The 15,021-nt window shown below is 38.8% G+C and overlaps 1 protein-coding gene across 7 annotated transcripts in view; it reads left to right on the top strand.

The window, feature by feature from the left end:
• Nucleotides 1–15,021, top strand: part of LOC306884720 (RNA-binding protein 33-like) — a 42,323-nt gene that overhangs the window by 14,951 nt on the left and 12,351 nt on the right. For 4 of the 7 annotated variants that reach the window (XM_079440860.1, XM_079440857.1, XM_079440855.1 and 1 more), the window contains exons 9-15: nt 421–730; nt 3,060–3,121; nt 6,281–6,407; nt 6,576–6,925; nt 7,802–8,083; nt 8,232–8,522; nt 10,185–10,775. In XM_079440860.1, the coding sequence (XP_079296986.1) occupies nt 421–730; nt 3,060–3,121; nt 6,281–6,407; nt 6,576–6,925; nt 7,802–8,083; nt 8,232–8,522; nt 10,185–10,775 (2,013 nt within the window). The remainder of the gene's footprint in view (nt 1–420; nt 731–3,059; nt 3,122–6,280; nt 6,408–6,575; nt 6,926–7,801; nt 8,084–8,231; nt 8,523–10,184; nt 10,776–15,021) is intronic. The other 3 variants (XM_079440858.1, XM_079440856.1, XM_079440859.1) reach the window with 2 other exon arrangements.

Below are 15,021 nucleotides of genomic sequence, written 5' to 3'. Positions count from 1 at the left end.
CTATGAGTACAGGCTGTCTTCATCTGATGATGAGTTAATAAATCTAGTATATACGCATTTCTGAAAGATACTGCAATGTGTATTTCTGAGTTTGAGTCAATCCTTCAGTCATCATTTGAAATAGGATATTGTCCTTTTAGCATAATCAGTGGGGACAAAGAGGCACAATGCATGTTTTTAAGAGGGTACTTAAACATTTTGTATTCCTCCTAAACTCCTCATTTAATTCAGATTCACCGTTAGTCACATGGCTCTTATGATTGATTACTTGATTAAAGGGGTCATCTTGAGAGTCAAGGTCACAACACTACAAGATAATGATTTTTTGGGGTGAAAGAGAAAGAGCTTATGCTATTGATTGATTGTCTTTCTGTTTCGCCTCTTCTCTCTCTCTCTTTTTTTTTTTTTTTTTTTTTAAAGCAGCAGCTCAGGATGACTCCTCCGCTTCAGCATCACCACCATCAGTCTCGTCTGCCTGGTCCGAGAGGCAGTGGAGGTCCCGGGCTATTCCCGGATCCGGGCACACCAATTCCTCAGCAGCCGCTGCAGATGATGATGCCTCGTCTGCCCCACCATTCCCCAGGGCCCAGAACACAACACGACACACACGTACCACGCTTGTTGAACTCGCCGCCACGGCACTCACATGCACATCCCAACCAACAGCATCACCCCAAGAACATTCACATCAACCCTCACTTCAGAGGACCCTCCTCCTCACCTGTGCAAGGTACGGCCCCAGAGACCACCAACCTGATTTTTATATACTTGGGTGAATGAAGGCTGTCTGAGTATCTACTGTAAGATGTCTTTGACATTATAAATTGCCTGGACGCTTGTTAAAGGGCTCATGAATCAAGATTGTATTGTAAGATTGGCATTTACACATAATAGAGGTTACTCTGTAGTAAAAAAAATACAGCAAGTTTTAGAACTCAAAACTAACTCCCATTTAAAAAAAAAAAAAAGAAATATTCTTTTCTACCCTTCTTAAATGCCCAGATTTTAAATCAGCAGGTTTTTTAAATGGCACTATTCTCCTCGACACACCCCTTAACGTGTCATTGTCATATGTAATAAAGGAGGTGTGTTCTAAACAACTTTATAAACTTTATAAACAAACCTTGGAGAAACAAAAAAAGTGCATTACATGATCATCATGACCTGTGATGTGTGTAATATGCAATGTTCTTTGTTTAAAGGGTTTTACTGCTGTTTATGCATTATTAGTGAATCAAGCCACTAAATGATCTAATCAAGACTAAATGATCAACTTCACACTGTTCCTATTTGTAGCTTGAAAACCATCTGTTGTCTATGTTATGATTATTTTATATACAGAAAACATTCAATGATCATTCAGTTTTAAAATCGTTGACGCAGTGGATTCAAAATCAACCTATCATTGATTTGATTTCTGCATTTTCTCCAAAACTCTTAAATGTGCAGACACATTTGTGACCCTGGACCACAAAACCAGTCTTAAGTCGCTGGGGTATATTTGTAGCAGTAGCCAAAAATACATTGTATGGGTCAAAATGATTGATTTTTCTTTTATGCCAAAAATCATTAGGGCATTAAGTAAAGCTCATGATCCATGAAGATATTTGGTAAATTTCCTACCATAAATATCAAAACTTAATTTTTTATTAGTAATATGCTTTGCTAAGAACTTAATTTGGACAACTTTAAGGCGATTTTCTCAATATTTTGAATTTTTTGATCGGATTCCAGATATTTAAATAGTTGTATCTCGGCCAAATATTGTTCTATCCTAACAAATTATGCATCAATGGAAAGCTAATTTATTCATGTATAAATGTCAATTTTGAAAAATTGACACTTATGACTGGTTTTGTGGTACAGGGTCACATTTTACGCTGCTCAACGAGTCTCTTGTTTACATAATGTTTTCACTGCATTAGTTATGATGACATTATTGGTGAAAATGCAGAAATTATGTTGCAATAAGGAGATCATTGCATTGTGTACTCAGTAGAAATGACTTTTTTGGGCTGCAGTGCCTTTGTTGGAATGGGAATAATTCTAAATATAATGCCGTAATCAACACTTTTCACAGTTATTTAATCTTGTTGGCTGTTATAGTAAAAATGCAGTAAACGTTTTCTAGAGAGTCCTAATTATAATGCTCATTTCATATGCAAAGATGTTAGCCAATCACAACAGTGGGTGGTAGCATTTAAATCAGAGGGCAAGAATCTGCTGTGGGAAATTGCCATTTATCTCTAAATTATGACCATTTTTGATTGAAAAGAAAAACAAAAATATAAGATGATATGCTCAACTCATATTTTAAGTGTGACATATCATGTCACCATTTCTGGGTCTAAATGCTGTAGTAGGTGCCAAAACAAATAGCAAATGGTGCTAATATACACTCAAGGAGTGGTGTAATATTACTAAAAAAATCATGATCCTGACTTTTATCTTCATAGTGAAATCTCAGATGGCCAGGCAGTGACTCATTATTAGATTGTTAAAATATTGGTGTCTGGGATGCCACGATCCTGGAGACTGTAGTGTACACTTTTTTTTTTTTTTTTTTTTTTTTTTTTTTTTAGCTTAGCTTAAATGTGATACCCTGATTAAATAGTGCTCATAAACGGCTTTTGACATGGTATTCTCAACTGAAACGAGTATTGGCTTTGCACTTTGGCTGATGCTTACCCGCATTTTCGCTCAAGTCCTTCTAAGATTTTTTTTTTTCTCCTTTGGTATGGCCTTCACTCTGTAGGCAGTCCATCAGCATTAAACCAGCTTTCTGAAATGCACACATCTGCAGAGGTGAAATGATTCACAGCGAAATTACTCCTTTTGAATGTCAGTTTATCTCATTAGGTGGCCCAGTCTGCTTGAGAGAGAGATGCACAGTTTAATCAGCAGAACAGCCCTCTCTCTGTGACCAGCTGTGACAAACCATGGTTTAGACATGTGGCAGAAGAGACTTTTATGGTGTCTGTGTTACGCCGCCCCACTTGCTCGTTCTGCATCCCTTTTTCTGTCTGACTCGTGCTTTTTCTATTTCCATTTAATCTCAGTTCCCTCAATGCCTCCTGTGCAGAACCAACCGAGGCCTAACATCACTCCACAGAGACTCCCGGTAAGTAACCTCACATTGCTTTAAGTTAGAATGAAGTGATTTCACTCTGCATAAAACTGCGGTGTGTTACGGTCGAGACATCATGGTTTTTCTTGGTTTGATTGGAATGTAGCCACCGAAAGCAATATTTGTCTTGCTGTGTGGATGGCATGTCTCTAGAAACCTAAAAATATCCTCATATGTTGGTTGAATTTGCAAGTTGAAATCGAAATGAAAACACAGAACAGATGTAAAAGCCCTTTACTTGCCTGTAAGGAGGTAGAGGAACCATCAAGCAACTGCCCATGCTATGGCTAAAGTGATTACTTCTGAGGAGGAGACCATCTTAGCCCCACCAAACTCTGTTTCCCCAGTTCTCTTCTCTTTCCTCTCCTTTAAAAGTGCTTTGATTTTCTCTTTTAATATTGCTGTCTAAAGTATGTAGAGTTTAGTGTTTCAATCTGGAATATGGCAGTGACAGGAGTCATGCTACGCTTAAAGTTTTAATCTAAAACTGTGGGGAACAACATTTTTCTAATTTGTATATAATTACAATTAGATTTTATTACCTCATATCATTTTAAGACTACATGGTATATTTCAGCTTTTAAAAATGATAAATCGAAATGGGATCAGTGCTTAAACAATAAATTACATGGAATATAATGCTGGGGAAAAAAACATTTAATTCAATTTTGATAATCACTGGGATCAAGTCATTCACAGACAGTGTTAGGACACTCAAGACTCGCACACAAACTTTTACTATCAGGAGAGAATTTCCCAGTGTGCATCTTATCAGAATCCACTGTCCCATTAAACATATTTTGCTGGATTTGCTTCTACTTCTTTGAGAAACTTGTTTTATTCTGATAATACTTTTGAAAACCAAGTAAATCCTAATTTTGTCTAAAGGTTTTTACAAAAAAAATAATCTTTAAGCATTTTATTTAGTTTTCATTTGGAATAAACCTGACTCTCGCCATGAAGCTGGCATAGTGTTCAAAAAAAGGAAGAAAAAAAAGATCACACAGCAGAACCATTTAACTGCAAAAAAAGTCAAATAACCTAAAATATACGCTTTTCATTATGAATTTGAATCTACATTCCTGATTGAAAAAGGAAAGTTCATGTCCATGTTATTTGTCAACTACTCGTGTACTGTGGCCCCTTGTTTGGACACATTGTGGACACCTAAAATGATTGGTCGTTCCTAATCTTGCTGAATAGGAGAGAAGTTCCACACACACATTTATGACACACTTCCAGCTGTATGTCTCCCATAGCCAGTCTGGTACAGACAGGACACCATTTAAAATGCCAATGGCATTTTGTAGAGCTCGGCGTCCATTAGCCCTCTGGGCACTTGATTATCATACATTAGCATATGATCACATCTCATCTTACAATAGGCTGATCCACACTTTCTCTATGAATATTTACTACTGCAGAGTTTTTGAATATTAATCTCCATACTACATATTTATATTGTATTTTATGTTTGATACTGGTCGTAGCAGAAGTATCATAAAACTCTTTAATATTAAAATACATAAATAGCTTGGCTTCATTTTACAAGTTAGTAGAAGTTTAAGTTAGGTTTTCTTAATATTTATTGCATAATGAGGCATTAGTTTGATGGATAAATTCCTTTTAGTATGTCATAAAGTAGTACCAGTAGAAGGATTTTTGTATATATACAATTTTTCTAATAAAAACACTTGTGGAAGTATGTTTTGGAATATGTTTAAAAATATGAGAGAATTTTCATATTTTATGTTTAGTGTGTATATCAGGATTGAAAATTAACAGGGGTGTGGGGTAAAAATACTACCAAAATGGACAAAAATCTTTGCTTGCTTTATTTGTTTATTCATTATTCAATTTTTTTTTTTTTATTTGCTGCGAAGACAACCAATGTAAAATCTAGATTTTCTAATTCGTAAAAAGTATAATTCAGAAATGGTTCTTAGTTTTTGTCTGTGTAGCCAGAATGTGAAGAGGCGTTTCCCCAAATACAAACATGCTTTTTGTGTTTTCTTAATCAAAATTAATAAGCAGCATTAAACAAACATAAATGCCATGACAGATGCTTGAGTTATATTTTTATAAATTTCGCTGCTGTTGATGTTGATTTTTTTTTTTTTTTTTTTTTTTTTTTTGGGAACAGGTTATAGTGTTCTGAATGATTAAAGCTTAAATTTAAGTATTTGACACAAAAGGCAACAAAGATTGATCTTTGAGATTTGTCAGATACCTGAACAGCAGAAATGAATGGGTTGCCGAGTGTGTTATGAGACACACAAGGCTAGTCTCCAAAATGGCAGCAGTGGCCACTCCCTCTCTATCTCCCAGGCAGATCATAACTGGTTACATATTGAACAGATCCATGGGTATTTACGAAAGATTAGCCCCCCGAAAGGACGTGCTCCTTTTATCAAACGAATGCAAACTTGCAAAGATATTGTGAATGTACTTAAGCTCCCATTGTGTTACAGGAGCTGACCTTTTGAATAGAGCAAAGAAGTCCACAATAACAATGAGATTCTCTCTCGCACCCTCCTGACCATTGCTTAGCTAAGCTGCCTGATTGACTTTCTGTTAAGCAACTTGGCTGGCCTTGGTGACACTCACTGGCCAACTGAAGATCAGAGCTGAAAACATGGATTAAAAGTTTGATTGCATCTTAAGTCATTTATAATGAGTAAAGAGGTGCTAAGCATCACAATTTGCTGGAGTGTGGCCCTTTTGAACGAAGGCTAATTTCTTAAGAACGAAGGATATTTTTAAAGAATAAAGGAGAGGGGGTTCGTATTCAACTGCAGGATTAGTAAGGATCGTTATCTTTCTTTCCTCTGGAAAGGTAGAGGGGGTTTTTGAGTTTTATGAGCAATGGGTTAGGCAAGCACTGAGAATGGATAAAGATTTATATTCAAGGGTGTATGCAAATCGTTGTCTTTCTGCCTAAAAGATTCCTCAGTGGTATAAGCTGATGTTTATGATCTTAATATGAGGAGTTACTTTTTAAATAAGAAGATAAGGAGCACAAATAAGAGGCTTTTTAGCTTTGAAAATCATGTCAACAATAATATTTTGGTGATGGAATAGTCAGTGTTTTCTATGGAGTCAGTGTGATGTTTATTTATTTTTTATTTTTTGCCTTTGTCTGTCCTCCTCCAGGCTCCTCCGGATTTCCAGCAGCATTTCCAAGGGAATTTTGGCCCACCTCAACGGCCTCTGCCCCCCCAGGATCAATGGAGAGGACCACCACCTCATCATCAGGATCCAGAGCACTTCTTCCCTGGTGGTAAGGTTAAGTTAAGGTGGTTGTGTGCATAGACTATACCTGCATGGTTTTAAATATCTGTTTTGACTTTAGTTATTCCATCCAGTCGTTTACCAGCAACTGAAGCAGTCAGAATTGATGCTGTTGGTTTCTGGCTTCTCTTTTATTCCCTTCTTTTCTTTTTTCTAGAAGCACGTTTTTCAGGCCAGCACATGTTTGACCAGCCAGGCCCTTCCCCCCTCATGAATAACAGTGTTCTTCCGATATCGGGCCAAGGCCCTCCATCTTTCCCTCCACAAGGGGGTCTCGGAAGTCCTGGATTTGCTTCTCTGGGGCTCAGGCAGAACCAAGGGCCTCAGGGAGGAGGTATTTTCCAGAGAGAGCCCCCTCGGCCAGGTCTTCCCCCGCAGCATGGAGGCCCTCCAGGCCCCCCTGGTTCCCGTGGCTTTGTGGGTCACAGACAGCCCTTCTCGCCCCAAAAGCAGGGACCCCCCTTTAGCCCCCAGCACATGCAGTTTGGTATGCAGGTACGCCAGAGAGTAAGTCAGTTTACCGGAATCTGAATAGCCTTGCTGGCATGTTGAACTCTGCATGTTACTGGGTTTTCAGTGTCTTTTATTTTGCATTTAATCCATTTAATGTGCATTTTCACAGTCCTAGAATTTAGTAGGAAATATGGCAGTCTTAAACTCCTGTTCAAAAGCTTGGGGTTGGATGTATTTTAAAAATGGTTTTGAAAGTAGTCTTGTGCTCACCAGAGCTGCATAGCTGCAATATTACAAAATATTATTACGATTTAAAATAACTTTTGTATTTAAAAAAAATAAAGAGATAATTTATTCCTGTGATAACAGCTGACCCCAAACTTTGTGAATATTCGTGCATATGACAAAAACACAAACCTAAGGTGTTTTGGCTTTTTTGGAAACAATTGCAAGCCATGTAGGTGTAGTGGTCGACTGTGCAAGGAGAAGCTACTGTCTTCATTTTAAGCAGCAGACAAGACTGCCCTCTTGTGTTAGCACTGTTTGTCAGTTCATGGTTATTTGAGGTCACTGGGTTAGTTGTTACACATCAGAGGTCTAGCTTTCTTTCATGAAAACATTTCCTCTTGATTGTCATCAAACACAACTTGGTATTATTTTTTTCTTGGCTTGAGATATTAGCTGGTTTTAGCTGTAAGTTCAGTTAATGTGGCAAATTATTTGTCTGTAAGTCTACTGAAATATTATACAGGGCTGATTTCTAGTATACTCCCATTCTCAATCACAACTCGCCTATATTTCAATGTAAATGTCCTAAAACTGGATCTGATTCAAGACTACAACTTTGCTTTAATTTTTTTGCTATTATTTTATGAATATTTGATTTTAGGTCTCATTTTGGCTGTATTCTTTGTATTTTGTGTTATTCAGGGTCTAATGCAGCAGCCCCTGCACCATGATATGCCACTATCCCATCAACCCTTGCACCTGCAACAGCAGCACCAGCAACACAGACAGGACATGCCCCCCCAGGGTCTGCCTCACTCCCAGCCTCCACCCCAACAGCACCACCAACACCACCCAAGGGACCAACATCCCATGGTGCACCTCTCCCAGCCCCACTTCCGCCAATCGATTCAAAGTGGCCACAGACAGATGCAGTCCCGACCACAAGGCAACCAGCAGCGAAACAACCATGTCAGACCCAAAATGGTTAGCCATTCAAATATGTATTTGTTGCAGAGAGCAAGATGGCAAAATAAATATTTATTATAAATAAACAGATTTCATTCATGTCAGTTTTTGCTGTACTTCTATGAATGTCAACCCATTTGTCTGACCACCTCCTCATCTTCTTCAGACACCTCCTCCTCCTCTGCAGCAGATTCCTCCTCAACGCAATAGCAACCTCCGTGAGTTGCCCATCGCCACAAGCAATAATAATAACCGCCCGTCGGTGCCTAGTGGGCAAGCAAAGCCTGTTACCAGGGTAACACAAAATGCTAGGCAAGTGCAGGCTGCTCGTGCTGCACCAGCAGGAAGGGGAGGATCTGTGGCACAAGGGCAGGGAGCTGCTAAAGCACCAGAGCAGCCCAGTGTGCCTGAAATGAAGAAAGAGTGTCCAGATGCACAGTCAAGCACCATTCCAGAGGTAATACTGCGTTGCATGCTCATGTAGGGAGGGGTTAACTTTGAGCATGTTTTCCACCCATAGGCTTTTGCAGTAGCGAGTATTTAAAATGCTGGAATCGTTCTGTTTGAACTGCATTTTTCCACTGTAATAGCCTCATGGGTTGGTTTATGTGTAGCATAGTCCTATTATTGTTGTGGTTGGTCGTCTCACCTTTTTACTGTTTTTGTACTGATACTTTCTGTAAAAGCTTTGTTTTTAAGCAGAATTCAGAATCAACCGTAAAATTCTGACCTGAGTTTTGCCATGAAAATAGTCATAGAAGTTGGCATGCCATTAAAAACATCTTTTGAAAATGTATGCCTTAAATTTTTATCAATTAAAAGCAATAATACATATAGATGATGTGAATGTAGCTTGATTTTTTTTTTTTTTTTTTTTTTTTTTTTCTCGCATGTATACATTTTAAAGGGATAGTTCACCCAAAAATGTAAATTCTGTCATTAATCACCCTCATGTCGTTCCAAACCCGCAAGACCTTCGTTCATCTTCAGAACACAAATTAAGATATTTTTGGTGAAATAGACCCTGCATAGACAGCAATGCAACTGACACGTCCAAGGCCCAGAAATGTAGTAAAGAAATCATTAAAAAGGTCCATAGACATCAGTGGTTCAACCTTAAATTTATGAAGGGACGAGAATGCTTTGTGCACAAAGAAAACAAAACTAGCAGCCTTATTGAACAATTGTTAAATGAGGTTTTGTCTTTGCGCATACAAAGTATTCGCATAGCTTCATAAAATTACGGTTGAACCACTGATGTCACAAGGACTATTTGGAATAACTGAGTTGTATTACTAGGGTTTGGAACAACATGAGGGTGAATAAATAATGACTGAATTTTTGGGTGAACTAACTCTTTAATTGTAACTGGGCTACAATTGACCTCTGTGGTGTCTGCACGTAAAGAAGTGATGTGCAAACTAGGGTTGAGCCAATGGACGATGACTGACAGACATCACGATGTTGAGCCGGCATCGTGATTCCTTTCCCCCACCCCCTCTCCCGTAATCCGCTGCATCGCAATTCTGTGTACGGAAAGGAAATATAGTGTACTACGGAACCCCTAAAGGGAATAAATGGCCTGCGTTATTAAATAGCCACACATTTTACAAGGTTAGGTATTTGTCAGTGGTGCTTAGGATCTGCAAATCATTCACCATCGCCCTATCAGTCATCTCTCCTTGGGCTGTGTATGTGGTAAGTGAACTTTCATGTACTGTTATGTTACAGGCTACCGCTAGCAAGCAGCTAACCATATCCCTTTAGTGGCTCCGTAGAATGCGTTATTTGTTTTCCGTGACTTTCTGAATACGGATTCACACTTCAGGCACATTCCTAAACCCCGCCCCCTCCCCACCCTCCGACGTCATCGTCCATCAAGATGTTTTACTGTAGACATCGTCTGATGCCAATTTGGTAGACATCGCCCAACCCTAGTGCAAACTGTATTTATTCCTTAAGATATGATGTGTATGCTTGGGCAGGGGGATGAACACTGAAGCTTGATTACACTAAAACTAAACTAAATCTTAAACTTAAAATATTTTTACACGCTTTTTTTTTCATCATGCCAAAGAAAACATTTGTTCATCCAGAATTTGTTTTCGTCATTGTTTAGGACCCAGATGAAGATGAGGAGACACGTCAGTACAGACTGAAGATCGAGGAACAGAAGCGTCTGCGAGAGGAGATCCTCAAGCGCAAAGAGCAGCGAAGGCAGATGCAGGCTGGTATGCGCAAAAAAGAACTGATGGAACGGATCAGTGGCCAGAACCCAAACCAGACTGCACAAATTCAGATCCCTACACCCAACCCAACCCCAGCAGCCCAACCCCCACTGCCGGTCCCTTCACTGATCTCTAACGGAACCCCCCAGAACCCTTCGACAGGTCTTAGTTCCCCTCGTCCAAATGTGAAGGCCCGTCTGCAGAACACTAAACCTCTGGCACAGACTTCAGGCTGGTCTGGGCCGCAGAAGCAACAGAGCGCTGGTCCTGATGCCAGCCAGCAGGGCCAATGGCAACCGCAACAGAAGAGTACCATGACCCCACAAAACACTCAAAGACAAGGTGCTGCTCAGACCAGCCCATTAGAAGGGCCATTGGGTCAGCCTCATCCTGGAGGAAAGAGAACAGTGATGCAAAGAGCGAGCAGCATAGAATCTCCTCAGGTTCCTCAGAAAGTGCGAGTAGTTAAGCTTCTGGGAGAGGTGAGTGAATTTGTTATCTGTTTAAACTTTAAATGTGATCTTTAAAGTTCATATGCCACTGATTATTTTTTTTTTTTTATTCATTCTCTTTTTGTCTTTGTCCTTTGGTGGTTTTCTTGAAGTAGTTGTCACCAGAGCTCTTTATAGAATAAATCAAAGAACTCGGAACGCGACGAGGATTTCCAATTACTCTAAAAGTCAAGGTGTCTACATTTTTGACCACTAAAGTTTTTAGAGCTAAAAACTCTTTAAAGCATAATGCGATTTTCTCTTTTTGAAAGAATCGATACAGAAAGCGTTGATTTGTGACACCGCACTTAATTGACAGAACACTTTTACCTTTCAAGCCCATAAATGGCACTATTCTGGCATCATTAAAGTGAGTCGCTTGGCATTTGCGCCTTTACGTTGAATGACAACAGATCCAGACATTGTAAAGGTTTGTGTCTTCTTTAAATCAAGGTGCTGTTGCATGTGACAGCTCGAGAATGGCCTAATGGAAGTTTATGTGGAGTCATTTAGCATTAAGACTGGAGTTTGAGGTGTTTATTTACAAATCTGACAGGACATTTTCTGCATCTCAACCAAGAAAAGAAGAACCCAAGGATGATTTATGGGCTCTAAGAGATGATTTGCTGCATTGAATGGGGAGAAAACATACTCTTTCAGTCTCAAGCCTGAAGCGAAGCTAAATATGTGCCGGATCTCTGTGGATGAAGATAACTGTGTGTCAACTTAGTTAATAGAAAGCTACATGCAGCTATCTGAAGTGCCGTGGCTCTTGACTGACAAAGAGGAAGGGGGTGGGGTGGGGGGGGTGTCAGACCGAGAGAAGCTGATCCTGTAGGTGCTTCTCTTCTGCTGCTGTCAACCGCAGCCGCCTGACAATGTTATCTCTCTTTCTTGTTCTCCTTTCTAACTTGCGCTCACTCTGTGTTGCTCTCTTCATCTATCTCGTCTCGCCTCTTGCTTTATCCATCCATCAGCTCATCATTGAAGTGTGTTAGAATAGGTGTCACTCCAGGGACATCTGCAATTAATCTTCCTCGTCTACGTTGATATCGGTGTAATAATACCTGTGAGAGTCTGGGAGAAAAAGAGATGGCGGTTTGGGCGGATTTGTATTATTCCAGCTTAGCCGTACAGATAAGAGCAAATTAAATTTTCATCAGGATGAATACAAAGCCTGTGCCATACAAAAGCAGCATGGGGGATGGATGTGACGGGGTGGGTGGGGGAGGGGGAGGTGCTTGTCAAGTGTCGTCACCCCGCCCCGGTGTATCTGATAGATGTAATCTGAAGGTGTGGATTTTGTATTGAGGTAGATTAATCCATTAACTCCCTCAGATGGAGACACAATTGAGATAATGCACATGGGTTTGAAAAAGACAGATGGGGAGAAAAGGTTGAGTGTAGCAGGGTTTGGCAATTATGTCTGTTGTAGACTGAAGGAATGTGTTTACAGGGTGCATATTTGATGCTTTACCAGCCTGAGTATACGTGTTGCTGTCGGATTAGGAATACATGCTAATGTTTGTCTCTCTTTGTAGTGGCCAATTCTAAATTTAGGGATGAAAGTGAAGTGACGTGTGGCCAAGTATGGTGAACCATTTGTGCTCTGCATTTAACTCATCCAAGTGCACACACACACTGTGAACACACACTCAGAGCTAGTGTTGTCACGATACTGGAATTTCTAACTTCGATACGATACCTTGAAAAATATCGATACCATTTTCGATACCACGGTGAAAAAAACTGCCACAATATTAAGGGGGTAATTTTTTTTAATTTAAAGATAAATGTAACAAGTCGAGAACATGCGGTATATTTTACATGAACAAAAAAATGTCTTGAGGTACTGCATTTGTTGATTTATTTATTAATCTTTTATTAATCTTAGTTAAATGTTAATTGAAACTAACGTTTACTAATACATGTACTAATTAAAATCCAAATTTCTATTTGTTGATATTCTCATTTGCTTCATAACCAAAATATTTCCAGATATAGGGCCCTATGAAATCCGTTTTATTTTTCCCCAAATTCAGTTTTATTTTTTTCTACATTCAATTTTTTCCATTTTAATTTTTCTGGATTCCATTTTTTTTCCCGTTTGAATTTTTCTGGACTCTTTTTTTTTTTTACGGTCAAATTAAATGCTATCAATCTAAAAACATGTCTAATTCATTAAAATCATGAAAATTATACAATTTTACATTTAATTTATTAAAAGTGTAACAAAAATGACATGTTTAGGGCCGTGTGAAATGTTTTATTTTTTTCTCACCTTATGTTTTATTGTTACCAAATTCTGTGTTTTAGCATGTCTATTAGGCTATTTGAATGCATACAAACAATTGTTATTTATTCTTACAGTAGCTTTATGAAATGTTTTCCCCCTCAGAAATTCTGTGTTGTGTATTTAAATTTTACTGGATATCAGATGAAGGCACAAAACAATTTTAATTAATTTATATTTGAATTAATGAAAATTAAACATTTACATTTTTGGCAAATGAAGGGGATTTACTATTAAAATTAAAATATTTTGTGATTATTTCTTTAAAAAAAATTAACAGTAGTAGTAAGTAGTAGTATTATAATATGTACATTCTACTAAATAATAGTATATACTATTTCTGGCACACGGTCTTTAATAGGCTAAGTTAAAGCGAACTTTTATTTTGGCGGGTTGCCGTGAATACTTCTAAAGTTCTGTGTGTGTATGATATGACGCTAGTTTTACTCAAATTAAATGGTAAAATGCTCGTAAAGTGCCTTTCAGATCAGTTCTGGAGATATTGTTGATGTATTTATGTCCTCATTGAGACGGCAGACGCTGAAATCACCGCGAGCGCCACATTAGTAAACACAACCGCACGTGCAGCACATTCACACAGAGACTCGCAGAACATGCAGGATTCATATTTAAATCCACTTTTGCAGCTTAATATTTACAGATACTAGTCCATATCGCGATTTGATTTAAGTGTAATGACCTACTTTTGATTAATTCATCCAAACTTTGACAAATTCCGTGACATTCCGCGTTAAACTGTAAATTCCGTTTTTATGACTGGATTCCGTGGCGTTCTCTGCATCGCGGAGATCATAGATCCCTACAGATAGCGCTCCTGCTGTGTTCTTTAACAACCAGAGCAGTCATCTTTCTATTCACTTCACTTGTGCTATTTAACCAGAGCGAAGGAGACGAGTGCGGTCACGTGTGGTGCTTGTCCACGCGCCTTTGGAGAGAAGTGAAAGTGACAGCTCGGCTAGTATCGGTGTATCGATACTTCGGGAAATTAATATTGGTACCGTTCAGATATTTCAGTATCGATATTTATCGAAATATCGATATTTTTGACAACACTACTCAGAGCAGTGGGCAGCCAATGCTGCGGCGCCCCTGGAGCAGTTGGGGGTTCGATGCCTTGCTCAAGGGTTTCACCTCAGTTGTGGTATTGACTGGTCTTGCATTGCTGTCTGGCCTGATACAACTAACATACTCATTCTTGTTAAAATGTTCCTATACCGAAAACAGATACTGTATAGTGTTTGTGTCCACACCAAAAAAAACATTGTTTCCAAAGGAAACAGAATTTTCGAAAAGGATTTCTGTGATGTAAATATTAAACACAATTGCATTTAAACAAATTCAATTCTTATTTCAACACAAAACACTGAGCTGATTGAGTACACAGTGCCACAGACACACAAGTGTTTTGAGTGCACGTCTTTCTGCCAAACACTGTTGGAAAGTTTGAAAAAATAATTTTTTTCGATAGTAAATGTCAATAGCATATTTTCTAACAAGGGAAAAGAAAGAAAGAGAGCGCCTTTTTTGCATGCGTTGTTTACCGTTTGTTCACTCAGTCAGCACACACACCATTTGGATTCAAACTAAACTGTATGATTAAGAAAAATATTAAAGGTGCCATAGAATGAAAAACTGTCTTTACCCCAGCATATTTAAATAATAACAGTTCTGTACATGGAAATGACATACAGTGAGCCTCAAACACCATAGTTTTCTCCTTCATATGTAAATCTCGTGATTAAAAAAGACCACTGAAAAACACGCGAATCAGAACATAACACCGACTGTGACGCAACATTCGGGATCACTACGCCCCCAACATTTGCATAAACCCGCCCTTGTTCTAAGCCGGCCGAACCATCAGAAGCTCTGCAGGTATTGTAAATAAACAAGCGCGGACAACAGCGAAAATAACAAAATAAA

Source organism: Barbus barbus (genome assembly GCF_936440315.1).
Source record: "Barbus barbus genome assembly, chromosome: 2".
Taxonomy (NCBI): domain Eukaryota; kingdom Metazoa; phylum Chordata; class Actinopteri; order Cypriniformes; family Cyprinidae; genus Barbus; species Barbus barbus.
The sequence above is the reverse complement of the archived record's forward strand: the minus strand, read 5'-3'. Positions and strand labels throughout refer to the sequence as shown.